This window comes from Podarcis vaucheri, assembly GCF_965113315.1.
Source record: "Podarcis vaucheri genome assembly, chromosome: 2".
Taxonomy (NCBI): domain Eukaryota; kingdom Metazoa; phylum Chordata; class Lepidosauria; order Squamata; family Lacertidae; genus Podarcis; species Podarcis vaucheri.
In genome coordinates, this window is record NC_138760.1 from 55,028,129 (window position 1) to 55,054,912 (window position 26,784).

Genomic DNA, 26,784 nt, shown 5'->3' on the forward strand with positions numbered 1-26,784 from the left:
CTCAAACTATTTATAAATTATATTAAATAATTAAATAAAACAAGTAAGTTTGCAATGTTTATTAATTTCAGTGGGCTTACTCAGAGTAAAACATAGCTCAATACAAACTTTTTTTTTAAAAAAAAATTCTTTTCTATGCTGTCTGCATTTTTTCTTGTCATTATTGAGACACAGCCATCCTTGGTAACCCACTCAATGTAGACCTCAGAGTCCCACAAGGAGGCATCAAACGTATGCCCAGAGTGGCTTCAGGAGAATAAACAAGCCCAAGTGACTGAAACCACCCACACAGTACAGGGCTCCTGGAGTAGAGCAGATGGTGTCCAGAGAGCATCCATTTCCCTCACCTACTTCCTTGCGTCTTTTGTACTCATTGATATTGGCATTGACGTCTGTCATAGCAGCAGCTGCAGCTTGGAGAGCTCCATAGGCACTGTCGCTGACTGGGGTATTTTCCAATATCTTCTGCAGCAGCAGTGGGTATTTTGTGACCCGTTGCACTGGCATCACCAGGAAGAAGCTCAGGTCTGAAGCCCCAATGTGAGGCCTGTTTAAGAGATGCAGAAGGACAGCAAAATTTAAGCAGGCTTCAGAACTTACTAGCTTAGTGATTCCCTAGGTTTCTCTAGTAGTACAAGTACTAGTGCTTTTACTTATGGTAGAAGCTCATGGGCGTAGCCAAGGGATCAAGTATATAAAAATACTTAACTAAAAGTAGAAAGAATCAGAATATTTGAAATTGAAATGTTTGCTGAGGTCACTTGGATGATGCTGTGGCGGATTCTAGTGACACAGCTGGCAACCCTACTGAGCAATAGGCCTGACTTCCATGAATTGACTAATCACGTCACAGGTAGCTTGGTCCCCCCCCCCCCCCATTAACATAAATCCTGGCTACGCCCATGCTGTAATTGTACCCTACTAGTTTGATTTTGTTTGTTTATTGAAGCCTGTAAGAAAACTGGAACCATTGCCTGGTGCCTAGTTATTCTGTCATGGTGCATGGTGATTGTATCATTGCCATGTTAACTGGTTACACCATGCAGCAGGGCCTGGAGAATTCGTTTGCTGCTGTTACATTGACATTATGAATGAGGCCATCCGTGACCAGTGCAAGGCTTCATCTTCCAGCATCTTGTTTCAGCAGTGCCCAACCAGATACTTTTAGGAAGACCACAAGCAGGGCACAAAAGCAAGAGCCGTCCCCTGTTGTTGCTCCCCAACCACTGGTATTCAGTAGTACACTGCCTCTGAATATGGGGATAGTATAGCTACCCATAGCAATATCAATTGATAGACATCTCCTACATGATGAATTTGTACAATCCTTTAAACCACCTAAGCTGGTGGTCATAACACCTTATGGCAGTGAATTCCATAAATCAGTTGTTATGTGAAGAATTGCAGGGGGGGGGGAGGCCATTAGTTCTTGGCAATGGAGGCCACAGTACGGGCTTGAACACTGAATGCTGCCACATATGCATGGCACATCATGGATGCTGGATGCTGGGAACTATAAGAAATTAATGGAACAACAGTGGGAAGATGTAACATAGACCATATTTGCACTCTGCTCTTGCCCATTATTCTCGATTCATTCTCTTACTGATTCCACTCACACCCCGATTCAAGGCTAGAAACTAGCTGGGGTTAACTAATGTATGCTTTGTTCCATTGACCTGCGTAGACCTTGGCAGATTTCCACTCTCTGGTTTAGGGAGCTTGTCCTTGCTCATTTGCAAAAGAGAACTGTCGCCTCTCACAGCCGTGCTCAGTCACTCAGATAACAGTCTCAGCCAGCTGAAGTGATGGACTGACCCGAAGGACACAGATGCTGCCAGCCACTGACTGATGTCCTTGCCTCATTACACACAGTGTCATGTTTGTTTAGCTAACGAACTCACCCTGGGACTGATTCTTCTCCAACAGATGGAGGGAAGAAGTAACAAAGGCAGCAGGGCCTCTGAGTGGGCACTGCATCACAACATGACCATGATCTTTTTAGCCATATCCAGAAACACAGTGCTGAATAGGTTGAAAAACAGAAGTTCCTGGTTCAGTTCCTCATTGCCATTGGTGGACCTTCGGATTAACCACCAACAATGACACAGGCAACAGAAGCAAGAAGAATGTGAGGAGTAACTATACATTGTGGAGGGCAAGTAAACCAGAAATAATGTGGTGCCCTCTGGATGTTGTTGGACTACAACTCCCATCAGCCCCAGCCAGGATAGCTAACAACGAGGGATGATGGCAGTTGTAGTCCACAACATCTGGAGAGCATCACATTGGCTCCCTCTTAAGTAGACAACCATTCACAAGCCTACTTCTATTTCACATTTGAAGTCTGGGTCACATGTTTCTGACTATCAAGGGAGCTACTTACACTGTGACAGTCAGGGTATCCACAATCTCTTTCTGCAGCCTTGGCTCATTCCTGTAAATCTCCAGCAGTAGAAGAGCTTGATCATAGTCACCACAATAAATTTTATAGACGTTCTCCATCTCCTCTTTGAGCTCTTGGAATAAGGTGCCTACCATAGCAAAGGTACAATATTGATTCCGCAGCACACCGATCACATCTCTGAGACAGGTGCCTAAGAAAACCCTCAGAACCACCAAAGTGACAGCAGCAATAATTGTCCTCTAAACAATTAATCCTTGATCCTTACCTATGGAACTTAAGAGGCCCCCTTCTCCTTTTTATGAAAAACTAAAAGCCTGTATCCAGAGCCGGCAAGTTAGTTAAAATTGAAACATAACATCAATAAGTCCAGTGTTTAAATTACCAAGCTGACCCACTGCCTTCAATCTCCTTTGCTCTGGGCTCCCTACCTTTAGCTTCCCTACCACCTGGGTCCTCTTCCTAGTCTTCAACTTGTCACTGTGGGAAGTTTTAATCCCTGCCAAGCTGACAACTTTCTCTTCCCTCGCGGAAGTTGTTCTACAAACTATTAGATGGCAGAACTCTTTTGTATTCCATCAGCATCATTTTCCCAGTAAGGAATCATTGACAGGATATGCTGCTAAAAAAGGAAAGGGGCAATGTTATACAGTGGTTCCACTCCTTCCTCCTGTGCCATGTCCAGAAAGTGGTGTTGGGGGATGAGTGTTCAGACCCCTGGGCTTTCAGTGGGGTGAACTCAGGGTTCCGTCCTCCCCCCCATGCTTTTTAACATCTATATGAAGTCACTGGGAGACATCATCAGGGGTTTTGGGCTGGGTGTTCATCAGTATGCAGATGAAACCCAGCTCTACCTCTCTTTCAAATCAGAACCAGTGAAGGCAATGAAGGTACTGTGTGAGTGCCTGGAGGCAGTTGGAGGATGGATGGTGGCTAACAGATTGAGGTTGAATCCTGGCAAGACAGAAGTACTGTTTTGGGGCGACAGGGGGCGAGCAGGTGTGGGGGACTCCCTGGTCCTGAATGGGGTAACTGTGCCCCTGAAAGACAAGGTGCACAGCCTGGGAGTCATTTTGGAATCACAGCTGTCCATTGAGGTGCAGGTCAATTCTGTGTCCAGGGCAGCGTCTACCAGGCTGAGTATGCAGGCTGAGACCCTACCTTCCCACAGACTGTCTGGCCCAAGTGGTGCATGCTCTAGTTAGCTCCTGCTTGGATTACTGCAATGAGTTCTACATGGAGGTACCTTTGAAGTTGACCTGGAAACTACAACTAATCCAGAATGCAGCAAACAGACTGGTGTCTGGGAGTGGCTGCCGAAACCATATTACGCCAGTCCTTAAAGACCTACATTGGCTCCCAGTATGTTTCCAAGCACAATTCAAACTGTTGCTGCTGACCATTAAAGCCCTAAACGGCCTCGGACCAGTATACCTGAAGGAGCGTCTCCACCCCCATTGTTCAGCCCTGACACTGAGGTCCAGCGCTAAGGGCCTTCTGGTGGTTCCCTCACTGCGAGAAGTGAGGTTACAGGGAACCAGGCAGAGGGCGCTTTTTTGGTAGTGGCACCCACTCTGTGGAACGCCCTCCCATCAGATGTCAAGGAAATAAACAACTACATGACTTTTAGAAGACGTTTGAAGGCAGCCCTGTTTTTGGGAATTGTTGATGTTTGAAATTTTATTCTGTTTTTAGTCCTCTGTTACGAGCCACCCAGAGTGACTGGGGAAACCCAGCCAGATGGGCGGGGTATAATAATAATAATAATAATAATAATAATAATAATAATTAATGAGCTAACATGAAAACATGTTGTGATGACCTAAAGAATTAGTACTGACCATACTGCCCTTTAGACATTCCCCTAAACATGTGGGAGTTACTTGTCCGTGAGCAACTCCTGTGCAGCTGTGAGAATGTTTAGGACCCTACTACAAGGCTAGGTTTTGATCACCTTTTTCCTGCCCACCCCAACTCCCAGAATTAGCAACCCTTTCACAGCATTGTGCCAATTCCATGAGAAAGGTGCAGTCAATCAGTCGTTTAAATATGGTGAAACCATGTCAACTTTCACCCAGTTTTGTGGGGATGCCTTACACACAAGCAGTTCCCATTCAGCTGGGGAAATGTATAAAGGGCATCTGTTTTATCTTCACAAAAGAATGACCTAGAAGCCCAGGAAAACTGTAGCTTAGAAAACAATGCATGGTTGGCTCAGGTAGCAGTTGCCTGAGGACTCCTCTTTATGTTCTGCTAAGTGGTTGCAACCTTGATGATTTCCCAGCACTTCTTCTGCTCTAGCAGTGCAACCTATGCAGTGTAGTTATAGTTCCCCTTTCTTAATGGATTAGTGCAATAGCATTACCAGTGAAACTGTGCTATGACCTTTGTCCTGTCCATGATTTGGGGTTATGAATCTTAGCACAAATTACCAAAGTTTGTTTTGCTCCTTGGCCATGTAAACACCTTCAGAGTAATTATTTTCTGCTTCTACAGATGGTAGGATCAATATTGAAAACACAGGAGGAATTAATAATAATAATCATCATCTTTATATCCCATCCATCTGGCTGGTCAGCATCACAGCAATTATTGCTAGCAATAAACAGAAGTTAATGTAACACAAAGCATATCACTGATTTAATAACATCTGTCTCAGATGGCTGGTTGTTATATTCCCACTCACTGATACGGGAGAGCTGCTCGTGCTCCTGGTTCATTGCAGCTTCAAGTCCTTTCAGGAAACGTCTGGAGATGTGCAGGACATCATCTATATTGGAGAAAAGTCCTTCCAGGTCAATCTCAGGTAGCTAAAAGGCATAATAGATTAGGAGAATGCATCAGTTCTTTCTCTGTGTGTCCATGAGTGAGCAAATGATTACTGTTTGAACAGTAATCCGAATGTTGCTTCTAAGGGTACATCTAGAATCAAACACCTATGCATTCTGGGACTGCAGAAACAGAGATCACATCCTTGCAGAACGGATGCACCAAAGATGGTGCTTAGTTGTCACCATCTAGCAGGAGAAAACTTGCTGGCAACAGGACCCAGTGGCCATCTGTAGACAGACCTCTAAATAGCCAGGTATTCTGCACTGCTATAGAAGGGACTGGGGAAAGGTATAGCACCAGCTTAAGAACTGTCTTGTCTTAGTCTATAATGTACAGCATCTCCCCAAAGATGTTACTGTTACCCAAAGCATCTCACACTGCAGCCTACACACCGACTATCATGGTAGCTTCTTAGACTACATTCACACCATAGATTTAAAGTACTATGATACCACTTTAAACAGACATGGCTTCCCCCAAACAATTCTGGGAGCTGTAGTTTGTGAAAGGTGCTTCAAACTGTTAGGAAACCTTCCCTCACCTGCCAAGCTACAATTCACAGAGTTCCCTGTGAAGAGGGATTGACTGTTAATCCATTGTTAAATATGTAGCGTGGCCTTAGCCTACCCCAAGTTCTGAATTTCACTACTAGGAACAAATGCTTAGCTTTCTTAAGTTCCTTAATGCGTCGTCGTTTTCAGAATTTGAGATTGCCTGTTGTGGATTTTAAAAACATTTTGCTGCACGATTCACTCCCATGGAAATGTGTAGAGGAGGGATAGCTAACCTGGTGCCCTCCAGATGATGCTGGACTACAACTCCCATCATTCTGGCGATGATGGAAGTTGATGTGCATCATCGTCTGGGGTGGGCACCCCCTGGTGTGGAGGATCTGCCTCACCTGCTTCTTCTGGAGGTGATTACGGATATCTGAAATGCACAGCTGAAGGTTCTGTACATAACTGGTCTCTGTGTTGATGAGCTCCTCCACAGCCAGCCGTTGGTTCTGCTCTGTTTTGTCCAGGAATGTCAGAGTTTCATATATGGGTTCAGCCTCTGGTGTCTCCTCAGCTGTCACTTCATCTGTGCTGTCATTTGCCATATTGGGAGCTATAAAGAGAGAGGGAGACACAAGAGGAAAAGGCGGGCCATAAGTGCACATAATCCACTTAATAATCTTCAGGCCCATTCTAACTCTACACTTCAGTGGGAACATGCTGCTGGGTTTATTATTTTGCAAATGTCATACTGCCTATGCTCTGCCATGAGGCTAGCTGCTCCACCCATTGGCAGAGAGCTTCTGTAGGGCAGCAATGCCATCACATTTCAGTTGTGAACCAGGAAGCTGCTTATTGTAATCTTGTCTGTGCCCTGAAAGTTACTAGGTGTCTTAATTTATTGAATTAGTAGATTTATATTCCAGCATTTATGAGTACACAACAGGTACCCTGAGCTGAGAATTGCATAACGTTCCCCTAAGATGCCCCTGAAGTGGTTTGTGCTACAATGACACATCTCCACCCTTGAATCAAGTTACAATATATATCTACATAATATACATAAAATCACTAAAGAGCAAATTTTGATGTTGGCCTGGAATTGTGAGATAGCCTTTCAGACTATTTTGATGGTTGGGTTCTGCCGCCACCCATGTAAGCCACTTAGCATTCACTAGCATGTGGAAACGTGCTTCAGGACAGGACAGGAGGAGTGTGTAGCTTGCAAATAAGTTTCTAAAAAACCCCAAAAATAAAGTTTACAAATTGGTGGATTCAGCATGTTATTCTCAATAAAAACAGATGCACTATCTTGGAGAATATTATATTGATGTAAAATTGGGAGATTTAGACAGAGGGTTAATGGAGCCAGAAGTTTTGTGAGGGACTCCCTTACTATGCCGTCCACATCCTGTTGCCCAAAGTGGCAACCCAAACGCTCTTGGAGTGCTTAAGTGTCATCTTACCCATAAAGCACCCATGTTGTATGACTTTTACTAAGGACTTCTATACAACGTTATATTTGCGTTGTATGTTGTAAACTGCCCTATGGTCTTCTGACTAAGGGCCATATACAAATTCAATAAATAGTAATAATAATAGTGTAAAGCTGTGAACTTCAGCTGGGGGGCTGGGACCCACTACTTGGGTCGTGGGCTGATCTAAGATGGGTCACAAAAGCAGCACTGCCAATATATGTTTTTATATGTGCTAGAAGCTGCCCAGAGTGGCTGGGGAGACCTGGCCAGATGGGTGGAGTAATAATAATAATAATAATAATAATAATAATAATAATAATATCAATAATAAGTCAGTGACAAAAGTTGCCAAGTAAATCATTTTTTAAAGGCGATTTCTGGTTGATTGCACCCAGAGCTGGGACTTTCTTAAGACTGTAAATCAGATGGAGAGCCGGGATTTTGCCTGCATGGTAGGACTTGTCAAGGTTAAGGAGTCCAGAGTCAAACCCAACTCCCTAACCAGTAGGCTGTCACCCTTCTAGGGAACCAAAATATTTGCAAACTAACCAAACACAGCCAAATAGATCTGAAGCAACTGATTTAGACCAAGGCAATTTCCCAAATGATCACACAGAAGTACAGCATTATACAGAATAATTGTTGTTGTTGTTTAGTCTTTAATCGTGTCCGACTCTTCGTGACCCCATGGACCAGAGCACGCCAGGCACTTCTGCCTTCCACTGCCTCCCACAGTTTGGTCAAACTCCTGCTGGTAGCTTCAAGAACACCGTCCAACCATCTCGTCCTCTGTCGTCCCCTTCTCCTTCTGCCCTCCATCTTTCCCAACATCAGGGTCTTTTCCAGGGAGTCGCCTCTTCTCATGAGGTGGCCAAAGTATTGGAGCCTCAGCTTCATGATTTGTCCTTCCAGTGAACACTCAGGGCTGATTTCCATACAGAATAATACAGAACCCCATAAGATTCCAGTGATCTCCTTCCAAAAGAAACCGAACCTGCGTAAGCATTGTACTCCTAGAATTTCTCACTGCTTGAAAAAAGTGTAACAATATTCTCACTTGACAAAACATTCATTCTCTGTAAGCTGACAAAATTTCAGTATACCTTGAGAAAAGTTCCCTGGATATCCTACTGAAAATTAGTAACGTGCACATTTTTGTGTGTATAGCATCCTCACCCCTAAAATAGAAGAAGAAGAAGACTTAAGAACTGAATGGAAATGGTCCACATAAATAAACAGACCATAGAGAAGATTTCTGCACACCACAAGACCGTGTCTTTACACTACAGTATTATATTCTGAACAGCGTGCCAGTCTGTGCTATACATCCATAGTGCTGGGTTATTTTTATCTGATTGCTGCTGTTGATCAATTGTATTCACTGCAGGCTAGCTATTGCAAAAGACACTTTAAAATCTATTGAATCTAGCAAGGGGAACCACAGATGGCTCGTATGTAGAAGCTTCCTTTCCCTTGAATAATTCAAACACCATTTATTAATGCAACAGAAAGGCAGCAAATAGAAAGCTGGAACCCCGGTCATCATTATTCTACCCTCCTGGATTCTGACTGCAAAGGGGCTGCTTTACCTGAGAACAGATGCACTTGTCAAGCCTGGAACCTTTTGTTCTGTTTGTACGCCATTATGCTGATGGACATTTTAGAGAGATGATATTGGAATAAAGAAGCAAAAGCAAAAAAAGAGAGAAGGATGGACTGAGACTGCCCATTTCTAAAATAGGTTAATGTAGTTGAGATCCTGTCCAGGGTTCCTAGGCCTGGGACCAGAAGAAAGGCTCCTGGGAAGGCACAAGTAATGAGATAACCCACTATCACAAAAATTGAGAATTCCCAATCTGTGCTGTGACTACAAAGGGGCTGGATCTAGACACATCCAAAAAACGTTTCAGGAAAACGTGTTGTAAACGGGAAATCACGCTGGAGAAAGATGGGACTCCACAGCACCATCTGGTGTCAGAGTGTTAAAACACATATAAAATGCTTTTTCTTTACTAAGGTAGCTGAGTCCAGGGTCTCAGTTAAAGGTTCTGAAGGAGGTAAAAGTTCCAAAGGTGCAGTCCGGCCATACAGTATTTTAGTGATGGAGACAACAGAACTACCTATCAACTGATTGCTGCTGCCCTTCATCAGGGCTCATAAGGGGAACTCTGTACCTTTTAAAGTATAAAGACCCTGGTTATTAGGTATAAACTAGGTTTGCTACATTGACAGAGTTTGTGTACTTTTAACAGCTGTTCAACAGGGAAGTTCAGGAGGTAAAGTTGATGAGAAACTTTACCTATTCAATTACTGCCTGTCTTGAAGTTATTACAGAAACAGAAAACTGCTAGGAAAAAAATGGTTGCATTCCACAGCACAGGTGGGAATCTTTGGCACTTCAGATGTAGCTGAAATACAACTCCCACCAGCCTCAGTAAGCATGGCCAATGGCCAGGAATGATGGGAGTTGAAGTTCAGCAATATCTGGAGTGCGAGAGGTTCCTCACATTTGCTGTAGCATAATCCTCATCACTGTAATAACACAAGACAACATATGTGACTAATACTATCAACTTTCAAAACAGGTTGGTGCCAGACGTGGTAGGCATATTCCTATTGTAATGAAGGCAGATGGCAAAACACAGTCCCCTTTATTTTCCATTATCACCCTAAGCTTTCACCCTATTGTTTTTGGGGTTGTTGTTTTTTTGGGGTTGTTGAATATTCCTTCTGTTTTGATGCCAGCCATTTTTGCCTTACAGTGGATGCAGAGGTTTAGCTGTAGCTGGAAGGATTAATAATGATGCATTTCTGGGGAATGCTGGCTTCACTTTAAACCAGGCATAGGCAAACTCGGCCCTCCAGATGTTTTTGGCCTACAACTCCCATCATCCCTAGCTAACAGGACCAGTGGTCAGGGATGATGGGAATTATAGTCCCAAAACATCTGGAGGGCCGAGTTTGCCTATGCCTGCTTTAAACCATAGTTAAGCTCAACTGTGACTGAAAGGTGAATGTGCTGCATGCTGCTGCATGGGGTGAAAATCACAATCACAATCACTTCACTCCTCTCCTGCTCCTGCTGTGCTGTCTGAACCTAGGCTTGTGTCTTGTGTCTCTCAAAAAAAACACAAGAACATAACCTAGGTTGGTCCCACTCTTTGGGGGAGACTATAGGCCCATCTTGGCAGCACAAGAGCAGCAGGAGCAGGGGAGGGGAGGGGTGAACAAGCACAAGTTTCTGCTCTGTGTACAGTGGTACCTCGGGTTAAGTACTTAATTCGTTCCGGAGGTCCGTTCTTAACCTGAAACTGTTCTTAACCTGAAGCATCACTTCAGCTAATGGGGCCTCCTGCTGCTGCCGCGCCACTGGAGCACGATTTCTGTTCTTATCCGGAAGCAATGTTCTTAACCTGAAGCACTATTTCTGGGTTAGCGGAGTGTGTAACCTGAAGCATATGTAACCTGAGGTACCACTGTACCAGCATGCTGCACAGTCACCTTTAAACCATACCTAAGTTTGACTCTTTTTTTAAAGCAGTGTGCAAACACTGCCACTATATGGAGTCCTCCAGCACATAGTGTGTTAGGAATTGTCAAATCTACAAGTCTGATATTGCTTAATTTGATTGTGCCTTTTGTCATTGTTGTTGTTATGTGAGCAAAAAAGATATGCAGTTGGGTCTGTGGAAGAGACTCATGTGTCCAAATATCTGAAAATATAATATTTTTGCTACTAAGGATTTTACCCCCAGTATACAAGGGCTGCCCTCCCTCAGTTCTACAAACTTTGCAGCAGACCTTCTGAAATACATTTCTGAGGGTGAAAGAGGTTGATTTTAAAATATGTGCCATTTGTTACAGAAAGAGTGGGGAACACTTGTTTATTGAAAGAAGCTTGCCTCCTCCCTTTGTCTTATTTCTTTCCTGCTGGCAGAAAATTGAAGGAAATGAAACTGATAGCTTCTTCCCTGAACTCTCTGTAAGGCTTGTTTCCAAGTGAAAGCGAGAGAGGCACGGACAAAATGTTCCAACCAGAATCACAAGGCAAGACCCCTGAAAGAAGATCTTCAAGAGAAATAACAGTTGAACCTGTGTCAGCTCTCATCACAGTATGGAAGAGTTTGTTTTCCCCTGGACCATCTATCGATTTTGAAGCAATCGTCAAGTGCTGGGCCTGAGGAGGCCACCTGATGTGTGCTGAAGAAGAAGAAGAAGAAGAATGAACAGAGGGGGGTAATCAAGCAGGTCAAAGCATTCTGGGCTAAACAAGAAAATTACAGTGGAAATTTTGAACATGCTGCAGGAATTTTAACTATCTAGTTGTGGAATTAAGTGACTGAATTTGAGCTTGTTTACAGGTTGCATAAATGTCTGATATACCGTAATTTTGATGACTGCCAAAGAGACCTTTGGAGAGGAGACTATGAGGTCTTCTTTTTTGTAGGAATCTGGAGTTGTACTCTTAAAATGTTTGTAAGAAGAACTGTTTTTTTCCTTTTAATTAGGATTCATGGCAGTCTCTCCACAGAAGGTTCAAGAAGCTAATGACATCTCTTTCCTACACATGAGGAAACTGTAAGTGATGGGACAGGAAGAATGAAGGAAGATAAGGAGAACAGTAGGCCGGGGCCAAAATTTCTTGTTTGATGTAAAGACAACAGGTACAGAAAGTGAAAAGATAATGATGGTTCTGGTAGACTCTGGGTCAGTGAAACAGGAGCTGTTGGGTCCGGAATCTGGACACAAAGAACTGCATCCTTGCTGCATCCAGCTGTGGCTTCTACTGTCACTGTAGCATTAAGAGTGATGCTGGATCAGGCCAAAGGCCCAGATGGCTATGGAAATCCCACAAGCAGGACCTGAGCACAACAGCAACTGGTATTCAGAGGCATACTGCCTCTGACAGTGAAAACAGAACATTGTGACATGGCAACCCTATAGGGAGGGCAGCAAAGGGCAAAACGATGTTGGGAAGCTGAATTTCACTTACTGATCTGAACTAACCAGCCCATTCTTTGGCTGAAGGCTTCTACATGGACTTGAAAGTGCATAACTTTGACAGTACTGGAGGTGGATGAAAAGCTAGTCAATAGGGAAGAACTCATACTACCTTTCCTGCTGAACTGGTCTGTTATTTTGGGCAAGTCACTGGCCCTACATATACCTGAGAAACAGCCTGCTTTATAGAACTCCCAAATTTTCCAATCAACATATGGCAAAAATGATGGAGAGAAGGCCCAATGCAAGCAAGTGACAGCGCTGAATAATGACAGTAAGCTGAGTACTCTGCCCAATAGAAGAAGCTATCTGCATTTTCAGAAAAATCATGTGGTATGACTCTTTTGGGACATGCCACTTCAGAGAATTCCATGACTGAGGGCTCTCACCTGCCTGCAAAATTCTGCCGTGTCTGGGTCTCTGAATGTAGCCTTCTCTCACACATACTATTTTTCCAGATGCTGCTGGAAAGTATGTAATAATAATAATAATAATAATAATAATAATAATAATAATAATTTTTTTTTTAATGCCCTGCCCTTCCTGGCCAGAACTGGGCTCAGGGCGGCTAACACCAATAAAATTACAATAAAACATAATAGGGAAAAAAAGGTTAATTAAAATATGGCTAAAATACAATTTAAAATGCAGCCTCATTTTAATAGTAGCCCATAAATCAAAACCATAAGGGGATGGAAACATCAGGGTCAGACTGAGTCTAAACCAAAGGCCAGGTGGTACAGCTCTGTCTTGCAGGCCCCTGCAGAAAGATGCCACCTCTCACCTTCACTCTGAAGTGGTACAGTCCCAGCAGGGACTTTCTGAACATGTACAAACACCACACAGAAACCAGGCAGGCAGGAGCTTGCATCATCCACAGTCCCTTTCTGTACCTGCTGAAGGAGTCCTGCTGCCACCCAGTTCGGGTTGTTCATTTCCCCAAGCAGGGCTTCTGTACTGTTAATAATTGGGAGGGGGAGCTTAAAAACATGCGATGCTTCCCACAACTCAACCGCACCTGTAGAATCCCTACTTGCCATGCAGCTGTTAAATGCTCAGGGATGCTGCCAGAAAGCAAAAAAAGTGGCAAACATATTGGTTCTCTAAAAACTATGGAAAAAGCAGCTTTTCCTTTTCCCGCCTCCTGTGACAGGCACCTGCTCTTCCCCGCAGAAGTCAGTGAATGTGCAGGATCTGGAATGTGGTTATGCAACCTTCCCACTCATCCATGCAGGGAGAGACAGCCGTCCCTGATTAATGGCTGCCCGGGAGATTTTGTGAGACGCACACAATTCCAAGGACTTGGCCCCTGCCCTTTCGGAGGACATCTCCTCCATCAGCAAAGCGCTTGCTGTCAGCTCTCCTTGGCTTTTTTGCCTCTTAATTCTTACCTGCTAATTAGCCGGGGACTTCTCGACTTGTTTAAGCTGCCTCGCTGCTGCTGCCGCCGCTGCCGCCTCTGAGTTAATGATCAACCCACTGCGTTCCAGCTGCAGAAGCAGAGGCTTGTTTGTGTCTATGTGTGCAGAGGACTGGCTGGCCCTCTCAGCTGTGTGCAAGTAAGTGTCTGTGAGCCAGGCCGGGCTCCGTTCCCTCGCTGCCATTCTCCCGCTGCTCTGTTTACTGCAGCCACACAGGCTGTGTGCGAGTCCAAGCGGGAGTCAGATGAGTGTATTCGCTCACAGTGCTCCAAAACAAGAGAATATGCATCCACGGCAACCCCTGCCAGGATGGCAGCAGGCCAGCTGTAGAGATTTCTAGATGGAAATGAATGGGCCCTGCGGCCTGGCAGGGGGGCCAGCTGCAGGAAAAAAGAAACACCTTCACACACAATGGGAAAATCCTGTGGGGAGCAGAGAGCAGTGCAGGCCACAAACAGCAACTCAGCTGACTGAGCTTTGGCTGTAGGCCACCTCTCAGTCGAAGGCACTCCCTCAAAGCCTGTTTACTAACTGGCAAACCCTCAGCATGTTCCAGCATCAGCGCAACGTCCCTTGGGCAGCTTCATTTACTCTTATTAACAAGCATGGTCTGGAGGTTTATGACAGCCATGAGCAAACAGGCTTTGCTTTAAAAAGAAAAGACGCCCCGGAAAGTATATAAACTGCGGTCTGTATTCCTGCCGCTATGCCTGACAGGTGGGGACATAAGCTCTCCCTAGAGGCTGATTTCTGAGCATTTGGTAATTACAGGTTTTTGCACCATAATAGCCCCAAATCAAAACAGATTTGATTGGGAAGGAGCACAAATTGTACCAGCGGAGGAGGGAGGTTTAATGTTTAATTCATGTTTATTAAATTTCACATCTTTATAATCATGCCGGGGGCGGCACAGGCGATGACTCCAAAAAGCAGCAGCCAGCCAGCCAGCCAAGCTTCTCAGATTTGATGGCATGGCTTTCTCGTGGCCTAGCTGGCTCTCTCGGCGGTTTTGTGATAGTGTGTGTGGCTGTAGGTAGGTTTCCTCAAGGTGACCTGGGAAGGTTGAGAAGAAGGAATGGCATAACGGCATATCCCCCAGTTCTATCAGTCAGATCAGTAGAATCTAATTCACTGGCTTCAGCATATTTGCCTTGCATCTTCTTCCCAAATTTGTCTTCCTGTTGCTAAAAAATCTAATGTCAACAACATTTAACAAAGCTTAGCTTGCATGTTTCTAAGGGGTGGGATTTGCTAGCCTGACACAATTCTTTACTGTATGCTGTTTTACTTTTTAGGCTGTTGGTTTTCAGCTGTGCTGTTACTTATGCTTGCTTATTTTATTTTGATTGTTACCGGAAAAATCCGAAAAGGTTTCTACAGAAAGGCAACTTATAAGAACATGTTGATGTTTTAAAAGTTCTAGCACTAGATGCAGCCTTGTATTCTGGGATGATGCAAATGGAGGCCTGCAGATTAAAAATTAGATTTGCTGAGGAAATCCCAAAACAGGCCCAGAAGGAGACACTGGAGCACTGTCAACAGGACACACAAAAAAACAGCCAAGGGCTGAAAAGGGGACTGGGCAACCAGGAGGGCATACTTTAAAGCAGAGATCACCAACTCTTTCCCACCAGTAGACACATATAGAACTTTGAGAATGTTCAGTCGGTGCTAGCCATAAAATGTCTGCTCTGTGAGCATGGCATAATGACTTCCACATCTAAAAAAGCAGAAAGATGGGACTTATCCACACCTCCATTTGCCCCACTGCCCACCCGACCCCCAGAAAACCCAATCATTAGTGCTGAATAGGCACAAATGACACTCAGGTTTTCTGTGGATTGCTGTTTGTTCCGATTCAGCACAAAAGAGTAGGTTTTCCAGGGGAAAGCAGTGAGGGAAAGGCCAAACTGCTCAGACCCATGCCTGGAAAGCATGGAACAAGCAGAAAACTGCTCAGATCCATGCTTCCTAGGCAGGGGACAAGCAGAAGTGTGGACGAGCCCATACAGGATTGCAAAATGCTTGTAGGCATGACCCTCATCAGCTGGGGTAGGTGACTCCCCAGCAGAGCATCTGCTTTGCATGCAGGAAGTCCCAGGTTCAATCCCCGGCATCTCCAGATAGGGTTAGGTGGGAGACACCCTGTCTGAAATTCTGGAGGACCACTGCCAGTCATTGTATAGAAACCCCTCACCCAATTGTCTGACTCAATATAAGGCAGCTTCCCATGTTCCATGCAGGAATAGTACAGCCATCCCCTCCCCACCCAAGGCATTGCCTCCCACACTGGTGATTAGATTCCAAGTTTACCTGTTTTTAGCCAACAGATCCTTGAATGAATGCTCAGTGGACAAATGTAACTGAACATAGGAACCCGCAATAGTAAGATATCGTGATTTAACCTCTGGTATGATACTAGAATTGTTTGTCACATAAAAGAACCAAGAGAAGGGCAGGTCGGGTTACAAAGGTTGACAGTGCCCAGCAATTAAAGGAGGCTCCAGAGTTGGGTCAAAAAAACTCAGGATAGTCAGTACAGGTCAGTTAGGATAGCCAGGATATGAATGTAGGTTGCCCCACAGTCCTATTTTCTTATTGTATGTTCTTGGGCTCGAAAGAGACCTTGGCTATGCAGGCCGTATGCTGGGTAAGACTCTCATTTTAAGCCTTCCAACTTACGAAGCTTGTGCTATTTCCTCAGAAGGCCTAATCTATCACTGTCACTTTTTCCTCCAGGTCAGCTGAAGTTACTTTTTGCCTCTTTAATCACCACCCACCGCTATCTATCCTATTCAGCTGTCCAGCAATTACATTAGGAACAGCAATATAATGTCGTAATATTCACGGCTTTTGCTTGCCATCCAATTTTACTTGCAAGCCTCCTTAGTCACAAGAATCTACATATTTCTTGGTCTTGGCCTTTTTCCATTTATTAATACACAATGCAATCTAAAAACTCTTGTTTGCGGTCTTTTGACACTCCATTCTCATTATGAGGCCAGATCAATGTAGTCCTCTTTGTTGAGTTATTTATTGACCCTCCTTCGAATTCTCAGGCCTTCCATTTAATTTCATAGCTTGTGCCATCTGGTCACCTTGCCCCTAATGTGTTCAACTAGCCCATCTCTGTGATCAATCTTTTTGTCCCATTTTCTCATCAACCCAGCATTACTGGGCTCAACACCAAATGAATATTTTCCCTTTATAGTTTTACTGAGATTGTTCCTGTTATTTCAAATGTTCTTGAGCTTTCCAAAAGCATTAACACATCATCTTATTATTTTTCTAGCACTGACATTCTTAATATCTTTCACTGATCTCCTTAGTCCTGCAGCACCAGGTTGCCTCTATGCACAAAGCAATGGTTTTGTTTCAGACTATTTCCATATAAGCTTCAAGGGGAGCATGTAGTATTTCATGCACACCCAATTCAGCAAATGTTTAAGACGTGGTTCTTAAAGAAGTTACAGGGACGAATCTAAGCAATTCCGTCTGTTTGTCTCCATTAAATTGCTTCTATTCCAGTAAATCATGCTGTTCAAACTGTTACGATGCACATGATCTAATGGTAAAATAACCAACAATTTGAAAGAACATCAAGATCTTGAGATACTTGTCTTGCAAAATGATTGCTCTGAAAGCTATCGTTTCAAATGACCTCCCTCACAGAGAGATGAGTACATGTGAAGTGTGACAGAAGAGCAGTAACTAATCACAGCAGCGAGGTCATTAGCACACTGTGCCCAGACAAGGTAAGTAGGGTCTTAACATCTCTTAGGTGATATTCCATTTACAGTGGTACCTCAGGTTACATATGCTTCAGGTTACATACGCTTCAGGTTACAGACTCCGCTAACCCAGAAATAGTGCTTCAGGTTAAGAACTTTGCTTCAGGATGAGAACAGAAATCGTGCTCTGGTGGCGTGGCGGCAGTAGGAGGCCCCATTAGCTAAAGTGTTGCTTCAGGTTAAGAACAGTTTCAGGTTAAGTACAGACCTCTGGAACGAATTAAGTACAGTACTTAACCTGAGGTACCACTGTAACGTTCATTTGGTGTCATCATCCTAATGATGGAATACCATGCCACCACATGGGGCTTTGGTCACTTGCTGTACTCAATTTCCAATGCACTCAAATTTTATGAGACTGGAAATTCAATCTGTTGTCAAGCCCATGTTCTGATTCAGGAATAAAAACAAACGAAAGGTAAGCGGGAAGTAGCGACAAAAATCAGTTGCCTATAACATACACCAATAGTCAGGTCATTTTTGCCACAGATGTGGAGTTATTAAAGTGGTGCAGGATATAACACTTCCATTTCCCCTTCACTTTCAGACAGGTTTTAATACCACCTAGTAAGAATGGTGATACATATTGTGTATGTTCAAGTGAGTTGAAACAGAGATCCAATTCATGTGATACTTTGTGTCACAATTTCATTCAAGTCCATTTTTTCTATGTTGCACTGCTTACAACACTAGACTACTTTACTTGCAAGAGAAAGCTTTTTGGGTTTTTTGGGACATAAGCACTTGATTGTCAGAAGTGATTCTGAGTCCAGAACCCCTTTCATTCATCATTTCTTATTTCTGATCCATGGAATTTGCAGAAATGATCAGAAGGTCGGTGGTTCGAATCCCCACGATGGAGTGAGCTCCCGTTGTTCAGTTCCAGCTCCAGCCAACCTAGCAGTTCGAAAGCACACAGTGCAAGTAGATAAATAGATACCACTCCAGCGGGAAGGTAAATGGTGTTTCCGTGCGCTGCTCTGGTTCTCCAGAAGCGGCTTAGTCATGCTGGCCACAAGACCCGGAAGCTGTACACCGGCTCCCTCAGTCAATAAAGTGAGATGAGCGCCGCAACCCCAGAGTCGGCCACGACTGGACCTAATGGTCAGGGGTCCCTTTACCTTTATCTGCTTATGAAACCCATAAGATAGATAACAAGGGGACATAGCTGCAGCTGAAATACCCTAAGATTCCTTGTTCATTTAGATAGTGGTTGATATCAACCTCTAAATAAAGCTGTCCACCAACTTCTGGTTGATTAAGCATGTCACCTTCTATTTATCAAAATAACTACCGGTATTTAAAAAACAAACAAACAAACAAAATAAGCAAGCAAGAAAGCCAAAACTTATTTTGAGTTTTTCTGATATATTAAGGAAAGTGGTAGATTTTAAGGTTTAGTGTGTACTGCAAAATGTAATCTGTTGTGAAATTGGGTGTTGCCCCAGTGTAGAATCTTCCTTTCATGATTTCCCAGCATAGGGGGCCTGATCTTCACTTGGGCAAAAAAAATGAGAGGCACAAATACAAGATGGGTGACACCTGGCTTGAGAGCAGTACATGTGAAAAGGATCTAGGAGTCTTGGTTGACCACAAACTTGACATGAGCCAACAGTGTGACGCGGCAGCTAAAAAAGCCAATGCAATTCTGGGCTGCATCAATAGGAGTATAGCATCTAGATCAAGGGAAGTAATAGTGCCACTGTATTCTGCTCTGGTCAGACCACACCTGGAGTACTGTGTCCAGTTCTGGGCACCACAGTTCAAGAAGGACACTGACAAACTGGAACGTGTCCAGAGGAGGGCAACCAAAATGGTCAAAGGCCTGGAAACGATGCCTTATGAGGAACGGCTAAGGGAGCTGGGCATGTTTAGCCTGGAGAAGAGGAGGTTAAGGGGTGATATGATAGCCATGTTCAAATATATAAAATATATGATAGCCATGTTCAAATATATAAAAATGTCACATAGAGGAGGGAGAAAGGTTGTTTTCTGCTGCTCCAGAGAAGCGGACACGGAGCAATGGATCCAAACTACAAGAAAGAAGATTCCACCTAAACATTAGGAAGAACTTCCTGACAGTAAGAGCTGTTCGACAGTGGAATTTGCTGCCAAGGAGTGTGGTGGAGTCTCCTACTTTGGAGGTCTTTAAGCAGAGGCTTGACAACCATATGTCAGGAGTGCTCTGATGGTGTTTCCTGCTTGGCAGGGGGTTGGACTCGATGGCCCTTGTGGTCTCTTCCAACTCTATGATTCTATGATTCTATGATTCTTAACCCTGATCTTAACCCTTTGCTCACTGCTGCAGTCCTGATCCAGAACTTCCCCTCTCCTGGTCTGTGCTGGCTATTTATAAAAGTAAAATGCTGCACTTAATGGCAAACCACAAGACTCATTGTAACTTGGTCCTTGTTTTCTCCTGCTCCAGAGGCTAGGAGCCGAACCAATGGCTTCAAGTTACAAGAAAGCAGATTCTGACTAAACATCAGGAAGAACTGTTTGACAGTGGAACGTACTCTCGGGGGGGGGGGTGATTCTCCTTCCTTTGAGGATTTTCATAACAATCTGTCATGGATGCTTTAGCTGAGATTCCTGCATTGCATGGGGTTGGACTAGATGACCCTTGGGTCCCCTGCAACTCTACAATTTTCTTATTCTTATTTTAATAAGCAAACCCTACCATTCATTATTGGTGGGACGTGGGTGGCGCTGTGGGCTAAACTACAGAGCCAAGGACTTGCCGATCAGAAGGTCGGCGGTTTGAATCCCCGCGACGGGGTGAGCTCCTGTTGCTTGGTCCCTGGTCCTGCCAACGTAGCAGTTTGAAAGCACGTCAAAGTGCAAGGAGATAAATAGGTACCGCTCCGGCAGGAAAGTAAACGGTGTTGCCGTGTGCTGCTCTGGTTCGCCAGAAGCAGCTTAGTTATGCTGGCCACATGACCCGGAAGCTGTACACCAGCTCCCTTGACCAATAAAGCGAGATGAGCACCACAACCCCAGAGTCTGCCACGGCTGGACCTAATGATCAGGGGTCCCTTTACCTTTACCATTCATTATTGGGAGGAAAGGGCATCTTACTTTTTCCTGTTACAGTGCCACACCCAAACCAAAATAGTTTGAGAAGCAAAGTTCGCCTTTAACCTTCAGCCCCAACAAATGTTCTCCACCTACTATTTAGCTAAAGCTTTCAATTTTGGTGACTAACCTGTGGCTCTCCAGATGTGGCTGGACTGCAACTCCCATTATTCCTGATCATGCTGGCTGGAGCTGACAACATCTGGGGGCTCCCCGCTTTCAAATACTGCCCTGTGCACACTTGTGAGTAAGCACGTCAGAACTCAATGGGACTTACACCTGAGTAAGCCATCATATGGCCTGAGATGCAGAATGGTTAATCTATTGACTTAGTCATAATGAGCTTTCACACCTGCTTCTGAATTCTGAATGCGTACAGAACCCTAATTGAGAAATATACATAACTGTTCTGTTTCAATGAATATTATTTAATGCACAATAAAGGCTCTAGACACAGAATCACTGTTATAGCAAAGAATTATCACTCATTCCATAGATAAAAAATTACTGAAAGACTAGGGGAAAGTCTGTGTCATGTGGTACTGCCTATCTAACCACCTTAATTGTGTGGGTCACAGCATAAACAGCAAAAGAAAAAAAAAATAAGAAGTCAATGAATATCAGCATAGGGGACCTGAGGTGAGCAGAACATATTAAATGTCAGCATTTCAGTTCCAAGAGGTGTATTTATGGGCTGGGAGCCTGTAATAGGCTTGGCTGTTCTGATGTCTGCCCATTTAATATAGGATAAAGGTCTCTTCGGTGATCAGGCTTGCACTCAGCAGAACATTATCTTTCAGAATTTTAAGCAACCTTCCCTCTAATTTCACCACCACCCACACAATTCGATCTAGTCCTAATGCATCCTCTGTCCTACATCTCTCTCCTCCCATTTGAACTTTATAAAAGAATGGAAAATCTTCACTGAAAACCTAATTGTTCTCTCCTGGGGCAGAAATGGTTGCTATTAACCTTCATCTCTTGATCCTTTGAAGGGTCTCAATTGAGCAGTTTAAATGCAGCTAATCAGACTGATAGGAAACCATCTCTTAAGGTTGCCAGTAACTGCAATGGGTTGTTGCTTCCTGAACAGAGCACCGGCTCTTATGTTTTCCATTAGCTTCCTCTCCCAATCCAGTGCCTTCCATTTATTTTACTCCCTGCAATTTCCCCAAGGTTATCCTTAAGCAGTCTCGCATCTAGAAGGATGGGGGAGGAGGACATAGAAAACAATCCTGGCCTCTCACCGTGTTGGCTAACGCAGCCAAAAATAGTAAACAATGTCAATACTGTATGAACATAAGATAATGCAGCAACGCTGAGAGTCACTCCCACAGCATCCCTGGCAACTGCGCCATTACCTACCAATCACAACACTGCACACTGCCCCCAAATTACCCACGCAGGAATGTATGGTGACATCATGGAAACATTACCTCTAAACCTTAATGCATGGTGATCATACTCCCTTGAAGAGCCCACGGCACCTTGTCTATCAGATCCTCCCATGGCTCAGTGTGTATCAATACAGCAACTGATGCTTGCTGCCACAAGCTCCAGAGAGCTCCCTAGAAAGAGGCTTGAACCCCCTCCCCTCCTACAGTCAGGGTTGCCACATTCCCAAAAGTGAAAATCCGGGCAAAGTTGTTGACCAGCTTTTCTCTTTTAAAAAAATCACCCTATTTGTCATACTCTGGGCTTTTCCTGGACATTTTATCGATTCGGTGAAAACCTCTTTGACAAAGCCAGATCCAGAGGGGGAGGGTGGGGCGGAGAGGGAGGAAGTGCCATTCAAGTGAGAATAAACAAGCCTATTCCATAGACCAGTATGCAGATCTGCATGTAAAATCCACAGCTAGTCTCTCCACTCCAGCCAAGGGCCTGGATCCCTTTGCTTTGCAGGCCCTACCTATACATTTGAATGCTCACAGATCTGTGGGTACAGGGAGTGGTGTTGCTCCATGTCTCTTAATATATAAAATCTGAGATATCTGTTCTTGGTGTTTTATTCTGACTGGCTCCTGAGTCAAATGAGTTGTGTAGATAAGGATTGTATTGTCAGTAGAAATAGTAAATGGTGTTTAAAGTTCTTTTTCAAATTCCATTTTTTAAAGAAAAAGAAAACAAGATGGCACAGGCATAGATGAGGGACATTTTACTGTTTACTGTCTGTGATGGTATAAACACCACACTCAAGCAGCCTGCAACATCAGTGTAACATTTGTCACAGTAGATGCACTTGCTGGGGTGAAAAATGCTGTTTCTTAAGCAAAGCAGTTTCGGTGCTGGAAAACCCTGATTTCCCCCACAACTCAGGTGCTAGTTGTAACAAGTGCACATTCATTGCACTGCAAAATGATGATCACCTGGAAAGGTCCATGGAGCCTTGCATTATTAGGCAGGAAGACAGCCCGTCCAGTTAAATTAGAACCAGTCTGAGTTTAATGATGAGCAAAAAGCCTGGGAATTATAGGCAGAGCTTGATGATTAATACCTAGAAGCATAAATCTTTTCCCCACTTCCCTTTTCATTTGAAAGTTTTGCTTCTCTCTCATTATTTAAAGCAAGAAGTCTATTCTTTAGCAACTTCCGCTGAGCTCTCAGCGTCCTCTTAATCACGTATTTTAAAGGATGCTAAACAATGAAAGTATTACATAGCTATTTTTCTTCCCCTTCTTATTGCTAACTGTGCATTGCAAAGGATGCAGGTGCGTCTATTGTTAAACGGGTTCCTTCTTTTAATTCATGCTTTCATATTATGAAATCATTTTAAGCCACAGAAAAAGCCCCAAAAGATGCCTAGACTGGACAGTTAAGATACAGTGGTAAAAATATGTAGAGGCTTTCATCTTCACAGCCCTGGTTCCAATCCAAACCTGGTTGGATAGAGGACATTGCTTTTTAAAGTATCCTTCATTCTGCATGAAATGGAGAATTGGATATACAGGCATTAAGTTCTGCCCCCCCCCCATAAGTGAAATTGCGTCAAGTAGGGAGAAACCTCTAAACACCCTCTCTGCCACTCTCTCTTCAATCCATGCCCAAAACACTGTATTCATAAACATTCACAACCAGAATGAAAGCTCGGGGCCAGCTGGACGCTGGAGGACAAATGGAAAAATGGCTGCTGTTGCTGTGCTCCCGTGCATGCCAGCTGTTAGGTGGGGAGGCTGAGCAGCCTAAACAAAGTCCTGCTGCGCCTCTGGTCTCTTTGGGGCTTCCTCTGCCCTCACTGACGTCCTCTTCAGGGGAGGGTCTTCTCATGAAGAGGGCTTAATTCCTCTGAATCCTCTCACCATTTGAATTTAGGTGTGTGTTGACTACAGATGGGGCCTTTTCCGTTGTGGTGCCCTGTGTACGGAATGCCCTCCTTAGGGAGGCTCACCTGGTGACAACTTTAGTAGTAGTAGTAAATGGAAAAAACAAGGCTCTGCAGTAGGGCCTGCAGTATATTGGTAGATTTCTCTCTCTGTGTATGTGGTCATGCAGACAGCTTATAGTTTGACAGAAGAAATAATATTCTGTTGAGAATGAGCTTTCCCCCACTTTCTCTCAACTTCATAAAGTTTTGCAAAAAAGAAAAGATCAAGAAATTCTTGAGAGTTTGCATTCTTTGACAGCTTAGAATGGCAGTAATAACAGGTATCCTTTGCACATCCAAAATAACAATTCCACTGCTCCTTTTTGTTCATGAAAACACTCTAAACTGTAAAACAGCTGGAGCTGGGCATGTGGAAAATGATGACTCAAATATTCCATCAATTAACTCTAGGTGTAGCAACACGCTTTAACCACTAAGCCAAAGTGCAGTATCATATAAACATGATGAACAGATTTCAACACTGCAGTATTCTACCCATGCAACATTTCCTTGTTGCATGTGATGATCTTTTTTATATTTAAAAGCCAGGATAATAATGCTAAGTACAAAGTTGGATATTGTCAGCTAAAATGTGTGAACATGATTCCTGTCTATTTAATAAAATGCCTTATTTTTTGATCTGGGGCTTTACACAGACCCCACCATGCCATTCCACTTCCTGTCCCCCTAGTGTGTTGATTTGTACCCCAAATACACTTTCTTCCTTTCAACACTTTCCACGGCTTTCTGTGGTGAATGCACAAAGGAAAAAGCATAATGGGGTTTCTATGCTATCCACTCACTACCCAACAACCACGCCTGTTGAATCACTTGCTTCCAGCCACTGCTAGAAAGAATGATGCTTAATTGCAAATGGCACAATATCATTCACATTACTCAACATATATAACAACATCAGGAAAGCAGAGAACAATTTCCTCAGCTATCCAAGAAAGAATTATAGGATGCAAATACTCAGATTATCTAGCAGATTGTTGGTGCTTTCTGGTAGGGTGGAATCAAGATACCACAGGATGTGAACTATTTAAATACTTTTATGGAGATCTTCAAAAGAATGACACACACTATTCTATATATGAGACACAGATTGGGGTATAAGTACTTTGGATGTGTTGGGTAAAGCAAATTTACTGTAAAGAAAGGAACAAATCCAACCCGCTTGGCTTATGGAGACTTGTTTGCAAGTAAATAAGGAAATGTAGCACCGTACATAGACCATTCAATGATATCTGCCGGAAGTTGCTGCCATCTCCAAACTGACATGCGTTCACCCTTGTACTTTGATCTCTACAACAGCACTCCTTACATTTTGCGCGATAGTTGAGGTATGTTTGCACTCTGCATCAGCAAACAATTGCATGATACTGTATATAGCTGAAGCTCAGCAAATTGCTTGTGCAGCCCATGCCTTATTCCAAGTCCTGCCCCTGATTAGTGTTCCACCTCCATGTTGCTTTATGCAAAAGTTGGTACTTCTTTAAAAAAGCACTAACTTTCTAACAACATTAATTCCCTGAGTCAGGACAAACATTTGCACATATCTGGCATCTAACATTCCTCCTCCACTTGTAATAGCTTTACCACTTTTTTTTTTAATGTATCAGATTTATACTCTGTTCTGACTCCAGAGTGCTCACAGTAGGAGCAGTATGGTTCCCAAGTGATCAGCCTTTTACGCAGTAGCACAGTGAGAAAATCCTAAAGTGCAGGCATCCTTCCTGACAACCTCCATAGTCATGCCTCTTCTAAGACAATACAATAAAAATGAACTTTTGACCAAGGCAGACAGTATGGCTTCAATACCAAGGCAACATATCCCTCACCGCTCTATCCTCCCTACACCATTTACATCAAAGACTTACCAGTATGTTGTACTCAAAAGCTTGCTCACTACTCTTGGATAGTCATAATAAAAGGGGTTTGGGAATTTTTCAAAACAAAAGCAACAGTGTAATACTTAGCTGTGCACACTCATGAAAGCTCCTCCTCCTCTGGTCAGCTTGTCTGGTGAGTTTCTTTCTGAGAAAATCTTATATTCCACAAAAAAGGATTGGGATAAAGAACTAGAGATCTCAGTTTCCACCACACAGTGGGAAACTGTTTTAACTGATATTACAAGGGTGTCTTTGGACCTTAAATTGAGGCCCATACAACAAAAAATAATATTTAGAATATACTGGACCCCATTACGATTGTTTAAATAAGGGCTATCTAAGGTATCTAACTGCTGGAGATGTAATAGGGATAATACTTCTCTAAAACATATGTTTTTCCATTGTCCTATATTGAAAGATTTTTGGCAGAAGGTAACTGAAACCAATAACAGAACTGTACGGAACAACCTTACATTTACAGAGGAAATTATCCTCTTGAATTATATACCCAGCACATGGAACCTTACAAAAGGGCAATACGAGTGGACTCTTCATGCCCTTACCACAGCAAAAACCAATACTGGTGAATTGGAAAAATAAAAATGCGGCTCCCTTCTACGATTGGATGGAAGACCTATAAAACTCACAACATACAAACAACTTGCATATAAACACAGACTTGCCATGGACAAATTCAATGATATTTGGAATCCATTCTTACAAATACAGTGGTGCCTTGGGTTACAGACGCTTCAGGTTACAGACTCTGCTAACCCAGAAATAGAACTTTGCTTCGGGATGAGAACAGAAATTGTGTGGCGGCGGCAGGAGACCGCATTACCTAAAGTGGTGCTTCAGGTTAAGAACAGTTTCAGTTTAAGAACGGACCTCCAGAACGAATTAAGTTCTTAACCTGAGGTACCACTGTACTGTAATAGGTTAAGATCTGGTGAATGACAATAACAACTTTGTAAAATAATTAAACAAACAAACAAACAAAGGTCCTGGGTTCAAACCTTGGTGTCCCAA

The 26,784-nt window shown here is 43.5% G+C and overlaps 1 protein-coding gene across 6 annotated transcripts in view; it reads right to left on the reverse strand.

The window, feature by feature from the left end:
* Positions 1–26,784, reverse strand: part of ARHGEF37 (Rho guanine nucleotide exchange factor 37) — a 43,899-nt gene that overhangs the window by 14,696 nt on the left and 2,419 nt on the right. For 3 of the 6 annotated variants that reach the window (XM_082213029.1, XM_082213026.1, XM_082213027.1), the window contains exons 2-5: positions 6,138–6,346; positions 5,091–5,214; positions 2,387–2,534; positions 348–547 (exon numbers count right to left, since the gene is read on the reverse strand). In XM_082213029.1, coding sequence (XP_082069155.1) covers positions 348–547; positions 2,387–2,534; positions 5,091–5,214; positions 6,138–6,338 — 673 coding nt within the window. In that variant the 5' untranslated portion in view covers positions 6,339–6,346. Of the gene's footprint in view, positions 1–347; positions 548–2,386; positions 2,535–5,090; positions 5,215–6,137; positions 6,347–6,908; positions 6,929–13,603; positions 14,094–26,784 lie in introns of those variants that run through there. The other 3 variants (XM_082213028.1, XM_082213030.1, XM_082213031.1) reach the window with 3 other exon arrangements.